At 40.0% G+C, this 14,364-nt stretch overlaps 1 protein-coding gene across 5 annotated transcripts in view; it reads left to right on the forward strand.

The window, feature by feature from the left end:
- The window catches only part of PGR (progesterone receptor), a 142,626-nt gene that overhangs the window by 121,605 nt on the left and 6,657 nt on the right, over positions 1-14,364 (forward strand). For 2 of the 5 annotated variants that reach the window (XM_075592441.1, XM_075592443.1), the window contains 2 exons: positions 6,147-6,304; positions 9,306-9,457. In XM_075592441.1, coding sequence (XP_075448556.1) covers positions 6,147-6,304; positions 9,306-9,457 — 310 coding nt within the window. Of the gene's footprint in view, positions 1-6,146; positions 6,305-9,305; positions 9,462-14,364 lie in introns of those variants that run through there. The other 3 variants (XM_075592442.1, XM_075592444.1, XM_075592445.1) reach the window with 2 other exon arrangements.

A 14,364-nucleotide genomic window follows, 5' to 3' on the forward strand; every position in this document is an offset into this window, starting at 1 on the left:
TCTGTGCGCAACCTCCTACAGTGTCAAATGCCCATTCACAGAAAGTCAGATAATAAAGTGCAGTTTTGCACAGTAGTGCTGGTTACCACATCAGATGGAAGATATGTTGAACTCCAATCTTGAGTGGCAAGCTGGATGGGGTGGGAGGGGCAGTGAGTGATGGTATCTGTCCCACATCAGACCTCAGAGGAACCCTCTCCCTGCTTGGTGTGGATTAATGGCGGGAGTTAAAGCAGTTCAAAAGAGTCCGCGCTCCATGGTGATGTCACAGTGTGACAGTCGCATCTCCAACGTGACTGACAAAGGAAATCACTAAGCATTCCGTCACTCCTTCAAATGATGCCGTGGGGTCATTTGATGCCAGAGCAGAGGAGGAGGACACCGGCAGCAGGAGCACAGAATCAAGAAAGGCAGGTTTAGCCAGGTCACCTGATGGCTACTATTCTGTCCTTGTACTGGCAGTGAGCCCTGGTACAATCAGGTTGACAGTAGTTTATATGGGGTTTTCCCCCTCCGAGGTGCTGCACTTGAGTGACAGTGGGAGGCGGTGACATCAGGCCTGGGCATGACCAATCATGGTGCCCTCCTCCTTGCTGTACTTAAGGACAGGGCCTCACCAAATTCTGGAGTGCCTCTACCTACTTGAGAGGGGCAGGTGCACAGCCAAGAGCTATTGTGCCTACTCTGGTCCTCTTCCCTCCAGGGGAGAGTGAGTGTGTACCATACCTCTGCCTCTGCTAGAGGGGCAGGGAGGAGCTGGGACTGCTGCAGGTTTATTGGCCTGTAGTGAAGATCCAGGAACCATCCTTCAGTTGTAGCTGAGAGACTGCATCGAGCAGAACTCTGCCTTGTTACTGTGCTCTACTGTGAAGACAATAAACCGTTTCTGTTGTTATACCTCCTGCCCGGTGTGTGACCATAGTGGGGGGAGAGGTAATCGTTCTACCGTGGGAGATCACCTTCAGTTCCCTGGAGCCTAAGGCAGATGGAGGCACTGCACTGCTATAGAATATGTAAGATATGAACCCCAGAAGCCTAGTCCTGTGTCCCCACTAGCCCCGGTGGACGACTCAGCCCTCCTGTTACCAGCAGGTATTATGCACCACATATATAGTAATGGTCAAATCTCCCACCGGGGGGGGGGGGGGGGAAACACCGTTACACAGGCAAAAGGGAAAGGTTGGAGATCTTCTGCTTTTTGCCTTTTGAAATCGGGAGCCACGCTCAAACCGCATTAAATGCGGATCCATGTTGTAACGGATCGCTCTATAATGGGGTTGAGCTGTATCTATCAAATAGTGATGGGACTCTCACATTGATCTATTATACAGAAAGATTCCATACATATAGACATTCTTGCAGTATAAGAGTGTGCTGGGTTAGCAAGCAGAAGAACATAGGTTAAAGTAGAGATCTGTGCTTTTACTAACCTGAACTAGAGGTAACAGGGCTGATTTATAGGTCTTAGGGACACATCAGCTCCTGAGCAGCAAGATGATGTGTCCACTTGGCAAGAATACTTGCCAGATACATACATAATGGCAGCGGGTTCAGCCTGGTCTCCAGCGGCCAAAAGAAAGCTCTGAAATTTAAATTAAGGGGGATTGCTGCTTTAAAACAAAAAGCTTTAGTAAATGGAATTCTATACGTACAGTTTTTAGAACTGCTCAGGTAAAGGCAGATTATCTTTATATACAGTATTATAAATATCTATACGCTGAAAATAATAATGCTACAGATCACCCCCAATAAGACAAGCGGATTTGTGGTGATCAATAATATTTTTTAAGTGTACTTTATGTACTTTTGAAATATTTGAATGCTGACAAATTGAGGAATAATCCATCTTCCGAGTATTAAAGTGGTATATTGTAGACATATTTCCCATATATGTAGACATTCTTACAATAAAGGAGTATAACAGGTTATTCAGGAGAAGAAAACTATTGCAAAGAAAAACATACTTTTATTGGTAGGGTTTTCAGGACTGCTCAGGTAAAGGTAAATAATATTCATGTATAAGAGCATGGGTTTACTGTACTTATTCTCTGGTGGGTTATACAAAGGGTGAATACGCAGCATAAAACAATGTAAAAAAACATTGCACTGAAATGCATTATTGCTTCAGAAAAATAACAGTAGGATACAGAACACAACTGTCTGTTCAGACCCACAAACCACTTGCTAATAGCTTCCTAACGCACAGCCTCATCAACACTTCTAACACGTTAACTACCCAGTGTGCAACTTCTCAATGAAAACGTACTACTAGTTACATCTGTAGCCTCCTCACAAATTTTCCCCCCAGCCTGGCACATAAGTATTGGTAAGAGCAGGCAGTGCTGGGGTTAATAGTGAGCTGGTAACAACACATCTCCTCAGTGCAGAAACTTAGGCCGGGGTCACAGTACTGCAGACCGCGCAGAGGTGTCCTTGCGAAAGCAGGAGGGGGCGCGCGTTGCGTGAGAAATCAGTTAAACTGATTTCTCAGCGCGATCAGACAGGTCAAGTGAGCGGTACACCCAATGAGGGCGAACCAGCTCCATGACGTCACTGGCACGCCCCCAGACACACCCACAGACAGCGCGCGTACCATGGCCAAAAACGCACTGCTTCAAGCGGTTCACGTCACGGCCGTGCGCGCCTCCGCACCGGCGAAGGCACCATGGCCCCAGCCTTACAGGCACACGTCTGGGCTTCTGAAGCTGCTAGAATGAGAGGGAGGGATAGTTTGGCTACTCCTGCTGTATGACTAAGTGGAAGCTGCTAGAGAGAATAGTAGATTATCCCACACCTAGGAATGTGCAGGTTAATCCCTCATCTAGGGGTGATGAACAGGGATTTCTAATGTAGACTGCCTGTGGGCCTCAAGCTCCTGGGATGACAGTCTAGGGCGAGTGAAGAGAAGCAAAACTTTCCTATGTGAAGCTCAGGCAGAAGGAATATTCTGAGACTCAGGGTGCTAGGGACTAGGAAGCCAACAGGAGATCACTCTTGCGGAGAAGGTTGGTGAATCAGGCTCCTCTGTTCAATGTAAGGCTTGAGGTGGACTAGAGGCTAAAGCCTGGAGCAGACATACTTACATGAGAGGGAAAGGTTCCAGAGGGATGCTGAGGGGAGACAGAGGGGGTATTACCATTGCAGGTATTTCCTGCATTTGCTTAATGGCAATAGAGGCCTTTTGCTGTCCTGCCTGGGAAGGGGTGATGCCTCTGGGTTGGGATGTATGCGAAGATTGATCTTGATGCTGTGGAAGCCCTGAAACTGTTGTGCCTGTCAAAAACCATTTGAGTTGCAAAAGGTCTTGGCGTCCTATTTCTTGTTCTATCCTCACAACCACCACTTCATCCTCCATTACAGCCAAGGCCTGAATCTGCCAGAAAGAATGGGAACACAATATGGTGAGCGCAAAAACAAAGAAAAGGAAAAACGCAATTAGTACACTAATATAGTGTGGCATATATCAACATAAAATAAAAAACAAAATAAAAAATAAATAAAAATAAAAAAAGATGGGAGTGGAGGGGAAGGTAAGTATATAATTCATAAACCACTCACACGGCCATGTGTAAGTGTCTGCCCATCACATAATTCCCAGCCCCGTCTGAATGGTCACTCAAAAGGTCACTGCTGGTGGAGGTGATCTCACAGGGAAAGATGGAAGAAAAAGCACTGTCGGTGTATGTCACTGATAAGTGACAGTGGTGAAAAGTAATAGCTATATATAAATTCCACTCACATGGCCATATGTGAGTGGGAGGCACTCAGAGAAAGTCTAAGCCTCACTGCTGGATGATAAGATCAAATCCTCTGATGTCACTTGTAAACATAATATGTAGCAGCTGTCCTTTGCAGTTCATTCGGCGTGTGTCCTGACTCCCGCGTCCGGAAGGTCTGGCAATGAATGGCTACTCAGGTCTGCCTACGGTGGCTCACTGTGTCCAAAAGTCCTCCTCAGAACAACGTGTTTTGTTCAGTTAGCTTTGTCAGGTTCATTTTATCCTATTCATTTTATGTATGTTGGATGTCTATTTGAGTTTTCCCTAGCAATTCAGGGATCATTTTAATTATCACTTTATAAGGAGCGCCCAGGTCTCTTCTTTTATCTCTGCCAGAAAGAACCCTGAGATCAAAGGTAACGAACCAGGGAGCTAACACTCTAATCCGATCGGGAGCGGGTCGGAACCCTGTTCACTCACATGTAAAGTACATCCTATCTACTGCTGCCAGGGGGAGGGGTATAGGGGTGTTACACAGCTATAAATATTAGCTAGTGATAATCATGTTTTCTAACCAATTATTTGCATCTTTTTTAGCTTTTTTTTTTTTTACAAGCTTTATAATAAATAATTTATTATGTTATGTAATTTTGTGAAAATGATCAGAACAAAATACCACAAAACTGTATTTGGGTTAATAAACAAACATGTATAAAAAAAAATGTATAAAAATAAAATAAATATGTAGAAAAAAATCACTGAGAAAAAGGGAAATATAAACTCGTATGCTGTCTGCAACAAGAGTAGATTAATTCACACAAGCAAAGAAACAGGCATATGAGGCTATTTCACCTGACTCCTTTCACAACTCTTTTCGAGAACAATTGTTCCTTCATCCGGCGAGTCTCAATGTGTTAAATTAAAATCAATTATAAGCTAAATCTGTTACATTATGGTCATTATTGAAATCCCTGCTCTCTGATTGGTTAAAATTACGGGCATTATTCATGCAGTAATGGCCTGGAATTTTTGGCACCCTGTCATGTTTTTCAGCCAATCAATTTTCAGTTTCATCCACACAGAGTGAGATCAGCTCTCAGACAGGAGAGGGGATTGGACAGGAGGCACCAGCCAGGCACTGACTCCTCCCCCACCCTGCCTGCAAAGAGCTTTGCACAGGAGAGTGAGGAGAACGGTTTGTGTGTGTCTATCTGCCGTGTGTTTTGTGGGTCAAGAGGTGGGATGAAGAGTGTTTTTGTTTGAATGTGTGTGTGCCTGTAGTGTGTGTTCTGTCGGCGTGTGTTTTGTGGGTGTAGAGGAGGGCAGCAGTGTGTCTTCAGTTTGTGTTTTGTGGGTGTAGAGAGTGTAGGAGGGCTGCAGGGTGTTTTGTTGGTGTGTGTGTGTCTGCAGTGTGTGGGTTTACAGGGATGGCTGCAGTGTGTGCTTTGTGGGTGTAGAGGGGGCCTGCAGTGTGTGTGTCTTCAGTGGTTGTAGAGGTGTGTGTGTGTGTGTGTGTGTGTGTGTGTGTGTGTGTGTGTGTGTGTGTGTGTGTGTGTGTGTGTGTGTATATACAATTTCATTTGAATAAACGTGCAGTAAAAGCTAAAGAATGTAGAAGATCATGCTGATGAAAATCAATATGACTACAAAAGTGTCTATCTTTTTTATGAAAAATTAAAAAAAAAAATAAGCCTACTTTTAGCCTATAATAGTAATAATCCCCTCGGAACAGGCCTTACTGGCCAATAATGCCCTGTTCTGAAGGGATTATTACATAAGTAAAGGGTCTGTATGGGTCACAATAACATCGAGTCCAAAGGTTTCAATGTGCCACATTATCATTTTATAAAGGGTCTCATGCAGGGTAATGGTACAAACTATTACAATCTGCTGTAACAGAAATTGGCATTTCTCTGAAGTAATGTATTTTAGTTATTTCATTTTTTGCAAAATAATAATATCCATGCTGCCTCAGTGTGGAGGTTATATGTCTGTAAGGTGTGGTCTAGACTCGCACAATGGTAAATTTGAATTACTGAGTAGATCAAGTACAGTACAACAATTCTGGAGTGTTGTTACAGTTCACAAACTAAATAAAAATTCCAATATAACATAAAGGCCCATATTTTCTAAGTGGTACTATTCCCTAGGACACTTTTCAGAACCGGGAGACACCTTGGCCCATATTAACCCTTAAGTGAATATGATCTGTTATGTCAAACTCAAGTGAATGGTCCATAAGGATTCTTCTGGCCCCAAAAGGTGTCTTATGGAATAGCACAGCATATTAACTATGGACCCTAAACCTTGAAATGGTGAAAGAGCTCCTAATGTTTATACTTTAGAAGAAAGTTGTGACCAGTCGTACTATGTTGTGACCAGTTATACTGTTGTCTTTGTGCCATAGATAATTGTGTCTTCTTTCAGTTCCTTTGGAAGGTCTTAAAAGTCAAAGCCAGTTTGAAGAGATGAGGTCAAATTACATAAAGGAACTGGCAAAGGCTATTGGCTTAAGGCACACAGGAGTAGTTGCCAACTCCCAACGTTTCTATTACCTTACTAAACTTATGGACTCCATGCATGATGTAAGTATTCACGCCACTCTGGTTGAAATATATTTGGTTACTGAGCCATTATTTATCATTCAGCAAGATCACAATACAGCCCAAAAGACATCTGTGTAAAGTTTACTGCCTGTTCAATGCTATCAAAGACTTATATGTTTTATGCTGGGAACACATGATGGTCGTGTGTTTAATGTTGTGAATTATGTTGCTTTAAAATTGCTTTAAAATTCCATAGCTGATCGATTAGTACAGTGGAATAAATCAAACACATGCAAATTGCTGAAATGCATGTTGCATTAACTCATCTTACTTTACAAAATAAGTAGCACTCCTGCACTTACACTTACAAAATGTATTATGACTGTGGAACCAATGTACTAACATTTATATATTTAATATATAGTTCTTTTGATACTTAATATACATTTCTAATCAACAATATTTTTACAACTTACATGCCAATATGTGCACTTAAACAAATACAGCTCAACCCTGTTATAACGCGATCCGTTATCCGAATCCGCAAGCGTGGCTCCCAATTTGCGTATTTATGAATACTTTATAACACGATTATTGGTGTCTTAAATACTTTATTGTACAATGCATGCAATTGTACATTATTTCTAATGCGATCCGCTTATTGCGGTGATTCTTTGGACCCCAAGCTCCGGGTTATAACGGGGTTGAGCTGTATTAGTTTGAGCTGTGTTGTTGAGTTTATTATTCGGATGGTACATGGATATATATTTATTTTTTTTCCCTTAGGGTAGTAGAAAAATACAATGTAGCACTACAAAAGAGTTATTCATTAAACTCTCATGGTGCCAAACTCCTCAATAGGAGTTTCCATGAGATAGCATCACGATTGTAGTTTGATGAATAACTCCACCAAGAGTCATTGTAAGAAGCCAACTAATAAAAAGCAAGTGCTGGTTAAAATTTAATTCAAGTGGCAATGTTTTAGACTAAAAACTATTTGTGCAATGTTTACAGTGGAGGTTACTGCTGAATTACATTTCAATTGTAAAACACAATTGTATAAATTGCATCTGTTTCTAAGATGAACGGTCCTACCAATATTTTTATGAAAATAAGTATCTAGCTTTATACCAAGCACAAGCAGTTTTCTTCGAAAACACTTCAGTTTTATTTGCATGCCGAGCTCAACCAGCACTGGTTTAGATTTGCTCAGTCTTTGAAAACACACTGTTATAGAAAGTGGCATATTGGATCTTGATCTGTGTCAAACGTATGAAAAAGTGAAAGGTTGTGTAAGAGACGACGCAGAGGTATAACCAGAGAGACATTGAGGAAAATAAACCTTAACTTTTATTTAGCCTGTATCGTTAAACAATACAGCTTTAAGGCAGAATACAATTAAACAAATAAAACAGTAAGGGCTAACTCACACTTTTCAGTCCCTACCTGCAGGGCTGGGAGGCTAGGTCTCTTTCCAACCTCTGACCCAAAAGTTCAAAGATGTACTCTGGTATCATGGTGCTCTTTCCCGCAGTCAAGAGTCTGGGTTTTAGTTCCAGGAATGACTCCTCTGACAGGTTCCAGGGTCTGCTGCATCCTAAAGTGAAAAGGGATGAGAGGAGTGCACGAGCCAAATGGAGCAGGAAGGACCCAAAGTAAAAAAATGAATAAAAGGACTTTGGGTCCTTCCTGCTCCATTTGGCTCGTGCGCTCCTCTCATACTTTTTCACTTCTGGTAAATCATCATTGGAAGCAGCACAGCCTGTCAGCCACACCATGGATATGTGAGTACTTGCAATTATTCAGGGGAACCTGCCAATGAGACTGATTGTGGGTGGGCTTGTACTACCCACCACCTGTCTACAGGAGGATAGTACCCATTCTGGTTGTTATATATTACCACCATTATTACTCATTACAAATACCTTTGGAAGGTAGTGGTCTTGGCAATATTGTATTTAGTTTTTCCTGGCATTGGAGCGCTTTTGCCAATTTTCCTATTCTGCTGCATTCTAGAATAGAGGGTCAAGTATCTCTGGCAGCACTCACTTCCTTAGGCTGCGCTTATAGGGCCGGCAACAGCGACGTCGCTGCGAAACCAATGCATTGCCGCCGGTGCGTGCGCTTATAGTAAGCGCGGCGAGACGGATTGGCCGCGATCGCTGGAAGTCATCTCTATTTGATTTTCCAGCGACCGTCGCCTGACCGTCGCATCACCATCGTTGCAATAATTGTTGCATGTACTGTACAGTATATTACATTGGTGTAGTTTCCTAGGAGTAAGATTTGAAACTGGATATCTTCTTGCCGCACTGTACTAATAAAGTCTGACACCAGGCATTATAATATAATAAAGGGGTTTATTTGCCGGTTGCAAACGCACAACGTTTTGGGGATCTCCCTTACTCAGGTGCAATATTTACAGTGTAGAAAATGTCCAGAATAGGTGTCTTTATTTTGCCTTTTTTTTAATGAAAGCTTTTGCAATTCAGCCTTACTTCAAAAAGTGATGAAATTAAACGTACTTTGAAGCAGCAGCCCGTGCTAATTGCTGGAGACCCTCTGGTTCATGAGCAAAAAAAATCCGTGAAGTCGGGACGCGCTCCAGCGGCCAATAGAAAGCTGTTAAAGCTTCGGGAAATTGCTTCACTGCTTCCTATTGGTGAACCAGGTGGCCATGCTTGTATTTTTTTTTCTAGAAACTAAAAAAAAAAAACACAAAATGGGGGGGGGGGGAGAGGTTGTTCTTTTTAAAAGGGAACAAACACCTTTGAGTCTACCTAACTGGTGACATTGCAAAACGTGTTATGTGTATATTAAATTGGTGTTGTTTCCTAGGAGTAAGATTTACTAAAGTGTACCAAGTACAGAGAAAAAAAGGACCATATTTATCAAAGAAAATGCACCGTTTTTGCCCCAATTCCAGCAGGGAACTTTAGTAAATAACTTTTCTTATTCTTTTTAGAAACCACTTACTAAGACCATGTTGGATTTTTGTGTGCATTAATATCTGATCTGTGTATTATTTCTTTCAAAACAGCTAGTGAAGCAGCTTCATCTGTATTGTCTCAATACATTTCTTCAGTCTCGCGCGCTTAGCGTCGAATTCCCTGAAATGATGTCGGAAGTCATATCTGCACAGTTACCCAAGATCCTGGCAGGGATGGTAAAACCACTCGTGTTTCACAAAAAGTGAATATCCTTTTCCTTTTAGTTTAAAAAAAAGTCGGCGATTGATTTCTAATTATGATTATTGTTGCCATGTGTTAACAAGCATAGGGGACCATTTATCAAAGTATCCCTGGTGCAAAACTGGGATACAAATCAGCCCCAGATTTATCAAAGAAGAACATTGCATTGGTTTTAATTTAAATGTTTTTCTTTGGTAAAGCGTATGCCGATTTTTTGCACCAAGACTCCCAGAACACAAACAGAACAATGATGCAGAAGTTTGTAATAGACTAAGGGGCCTATGCAGAGAGCAGCGAATTTTCGAAATTCGCCATTTTTTGGAGATAATCGCGCAGAAAACAGCAGAAAATGGAGATTTCCGAAAATCGCGCCAATTTTTCATTTCTATTTGTAAAACTCGCCTCGCGGCTGGCGAGAACCGCAATCTCGCCAGTTTAAAATATATCCGTATGCAGAGAGGCGCGAACGGCATCTAGCGGCTGTTCGCGCCAATAAAATGGCGCGATTGTCTCCGTTTTGCCTCGCCAAAAAAAACTGGCGCTCGCGGCCATTGCAAAGGGAAAAAAAAAGGCGCGAATTTGTTTTTACATGTTTCCGAAGCGCGCATCTCGCCAATTTAAACTCGCCAGACGCATCCATGTTAAACATAGCAGAATTCGCACTTTTCTGCATATGGAGATTAAAACTCTCCAAAAAAGCTCCTTTTTATGAAATTCGCCATTTTTAAAATTCGCTGCTCTCTGCATAGGCCCCTTACTCTGTGGCCAGCTGCTGTGCTATACTGGTGATTAAGCAGAATGATACAGCTTGGTTATGCACAAGGATAGTATGTGTTACTACATACTATGCAGTTTTCTGACTTAATAAGACATAGACATCATGTACAAAGCTCATTAACATCTAAAAGAGTTTCACATTCATTTGATATGTTTGTTTTTTTTACATGTTATGGCTGTGTCTGCTTATCATTGCTTATGATAACAGTTAAGCTTCATTAGATATATCAACAATTTTTCTAAAAGATGTCTTAGTCGGCGCTTCCACCAGTGCTATAGTGAAATAAACAAACTTGATGTGATATAATACATTATTTAAACAAAATAAATAGTGACATAAATATAATATTAAACCTGTGACAGTGAAAATAATATTAATATATAAACATTAGTGAATATTAGAGTGCAAAATAAGGCACGGTGACAAAAAATCCCTGACTCAAACCCAAAAAATAGGAACCGTCTCTGTGGTTCCAATCATATGTAGTGGTCTCAAAATAGGGAAGCGATGGATGATGTCCAACATTCGGGAGAGAAGAAAACACAGGAAAAACAATGGTGCAATATCGCAACATAAGGTGAGATATCTATAGGGTTATTCAGTGTTTACTCACATTCTGTGTATAGTGATAAGGCAAATCCCATACTGTGGCAAACTTTAAAATCGGGTCAACAGACTGTAGTTGATCTCGGGGAAAATGGAAAAATGCAATAGTGCAGATGGTAAAACAAATACACCTTATCTGGATATTTAAAAATGCGCATTCACATAAATAGATTATTTAAAACATTGTGGAGAAAAATCCTGAAGAACTCCTGAGGAAGCGTTGTGTGAGCGAAACGCTTAGAATTCCTAGTCTGCGGGGAGAATGAAAGAGACGTGTTCCTGTTCCCCAGAAAACTGTTTCCGGAAGTGCTGATAGAGCAGTCATGGGAGACGCCGAATGGCAGTGGACGCGATGTGATCATGGAGGGCTGCTATTTAGGAGATTTTTCTCCACAATGTTTTAAAGAATTTATTTATGTGAGTGCGCATTTTTAAATGTCCAGACAAAGTGTATTTGTTTTACCGTCTACATTATTGCGTTTTCTCCGTTTTTCCTGAGATCAACTACAGTCAACAGATAAACCGATTTAAAGTTTGCCACACTATGGGATTTGCCTTATTACTGTACCCAGAATGTGAATAAACACTCCAGAATACCCTGTAGATATCTCACATGCTGTTGTGATATTGTGCCATTGGTTTTCTTGTCTTTACTTCTCTCCCACATATTGGACATCATCCATTACTTAGACTGAGCCACTGATTGAGCCACCTGTGCTGAAGCATCGATATCCTGAAAAGCTGACCTATTGGTGGCCCTTGAGACCTGAAGTTGGCTACCCCTGTTCTGATGGAATATATTAAAAAATATTGAACAAATAATAATGTTGTTGTTGCCCAAACTAATCTTTCTAAATTATGACCTGCTGCCCTTAGGAAGGATACAGTTATTAGAGTTCTAATACATGCATTTTGCATATTTTTCTGTGAAATAGTCTTACAGGAAATAGATTTTAAAGTATACAGTATATGATAGGCAGCAATACATTGTGCACGTTTAGAGCACTGAATATTGTTGACAATTGTAATGATCTATTTCATTTTCAGTACATCATCCATTAATTTACCATGTGTAAGTACATTTCCACAGCAATACGCACACATAGAATCCTATCCCTGGAATAGTATTGTTTAAATTGTTCCACCCCAATTTCCAATGCCCACTATGTGATCTGCATTGTATATTCTTTTATCTGCTTAAATATACAGCATTTACATGCTCTGTATTATACACAAGAGAACTAGAAAGACATGAAAACATGATTGCACATAAGCATCCTTAATGGAAAATATCTGAAATACAGAAACGACGTTCCCCAATACTTTGGTACCAATTATGATATAGAGTTGTAAATGTAGTTTATCGCACCAATATTCCTATTATAGGGACCTATTATGGAGGTACAAATGCTAAACCAAATTTATTCTCAATGTCATTTAATTGTGTCTATGGGAATTCCATCAATAAATATGTGTTTGTGAAATAGACATCATTAAAACAACAGTCAAGTTAGCAATTGCAAAATTATTTCTATTATACTGTAATATGGGCCTTCTACTTCAACTATGTAAAACATGAATGTATATCAATCACTAATGTTGATACTGTAGCACTTTACTAAAAACAGGTTCTATGTTAAAATTATAGTCTCAATGTGTTAAAACGTTATCTGTACACAACAGGTTGTATGCAAAATGAAATCTACAAAAATATGATCGAGATTATTTTCTCCTGCTTAGTAAAATGGCAGCCATCTTTGATTTGTGATATTATGTATGCCAGGAAAGGTGAGATTCAGTCTGCAGCACATTGAGATTTATCACAGGTCAATTTGGCTCCTTGATCTCTTTTCCTTCCCTGTCCGCTTCATCATTTCTTATGGTGATCCATAATTAGTAGAAATCATGTGATTTAATGGTTGATCACAATGCACATCAGCCTCTGCTATATCCACTGTCCTAAAAGGCATCACATATCAAAGATTTCTGCCTTCAGGCGCAATAAGTTATTGCAATCATTTTTAGATTTTATTTTGTATAGGGCCGCCAGTATACTGTACATGTGTTACTTAATATTTTGACACAAACTGTGATTGTATAGTACGTGATCAAGAATGTATACCATTGCCACTGTCTTTTTCTGTACTCAGAATGTCCTTCACATAGAGTTTGGTGGCAATATGTATATATATCTTTGAAGGAGTGAAATGGCTGAGAGTTTATTTTTGTTTATGCAGTTCCAACAATTGAAATTTTTAATATTGCTTATAACTGATGTTGTCACTCTATTGTACAGTGCTATATAAGTACAAGTTATGATGTATATCTCTCAAGTAGTGTGTAATGTCTTGCCTTATTTGGATGTTTTATGATGTCTTAAAAATATAAAATAAACAACTGAAAACCTTTTCAATCCTATCAGTGTTAAGGGACCAGCATTGCCTTGCAGGGTAGAGCGATGCATTGCTGGTCCTTTTCGAGCTGAAGGGATCGATAGTGTGATTATAAAATGCAATACACTATTTTTGTATATTTCCCGGGATGGTGAACGCGAGACCAAACATTGCATTTGTAAAGACTTAAATTATTTTTATACTACATAATAAAGAGCTACTGTTTAAAATAGACATAACGTGGAAACTGACAAATTCTGTAGGGAATTACAGTAGATCTAACGTGACTTATGTGCTTGTACAAAACCCACAATGAATTCATGACCAAATAACTAATTGTAGTCATGACAACAATGACATTTGTTTTTTGTTTTTTTGTTTTTTTGTTTTTTTAACCTTGGTTGGAGGAAAGGAGATTTCACCAGCAACAAAGGACAGGGTTCTTTACAGTAAGGGCAGTTCAAATGGGGAATTGATTACCCATGGAGACTGTGATGGCAGATACAATAGATTTGTTCAAAAAAAGGTTGTACATCTTTTTAGAAAGGAAAGGTACACAGGGATATACTAAATAAGTAAACAGGGGAAGGATGTTGATTCAGGTAGTAATCCGATTGCCAATTCTTAGAGTCAGGAAGGAATTTATTTTTCCCCTTATGAGATATCATTGGATGTCACTGGGGTTTTTTGTTTGCCTTCCTCTGGATCAAAAAGTAAGTATAGATATAGGATAAAGTATCTGTTGTCTAAATTTAGCATAGGTTGAACTTGATGGACGTATGTCTTTTTTCAATCTCATGCTATGTAACTATGTATCTATGTAACTATGTAACCTTAAACTGGATAAGTTGACAGAAGCTAAAGACATGAGTTTTAGGCCAAGTTCATTTTTATATGACTTGTGTTTTAATAAAGCAAGAAAACCTAGCTGGAACTTACTCTCCTCAACCCTTTTATCCATAGATGTACTTTTGGAAGGATATATATGAGATATACATAACTAGGCAATACTAGGCTTCTATAAACATTCAAGATCTATAACATTGTCTACTGCTGCCATTTCTTTGATGTTAAGCAAAATCTGATACTGTGCATAATGTATGTGGGAATCCAGCTGTAATAACTGTTTTA

This window comes from Ascaphus truei, chromosome 3, assembly GCF_040206685.1.
Source record: "Ascaphus truei isolate aAscTru1 chromosome 3, aAscTru1.hap1, whole genome shotgun sequence".
NCBI lineage: Eukaryota > Metazoa > Chordata > Amphibia > Anura > Ascaphidae > Ascaphus > Ascaphus truei.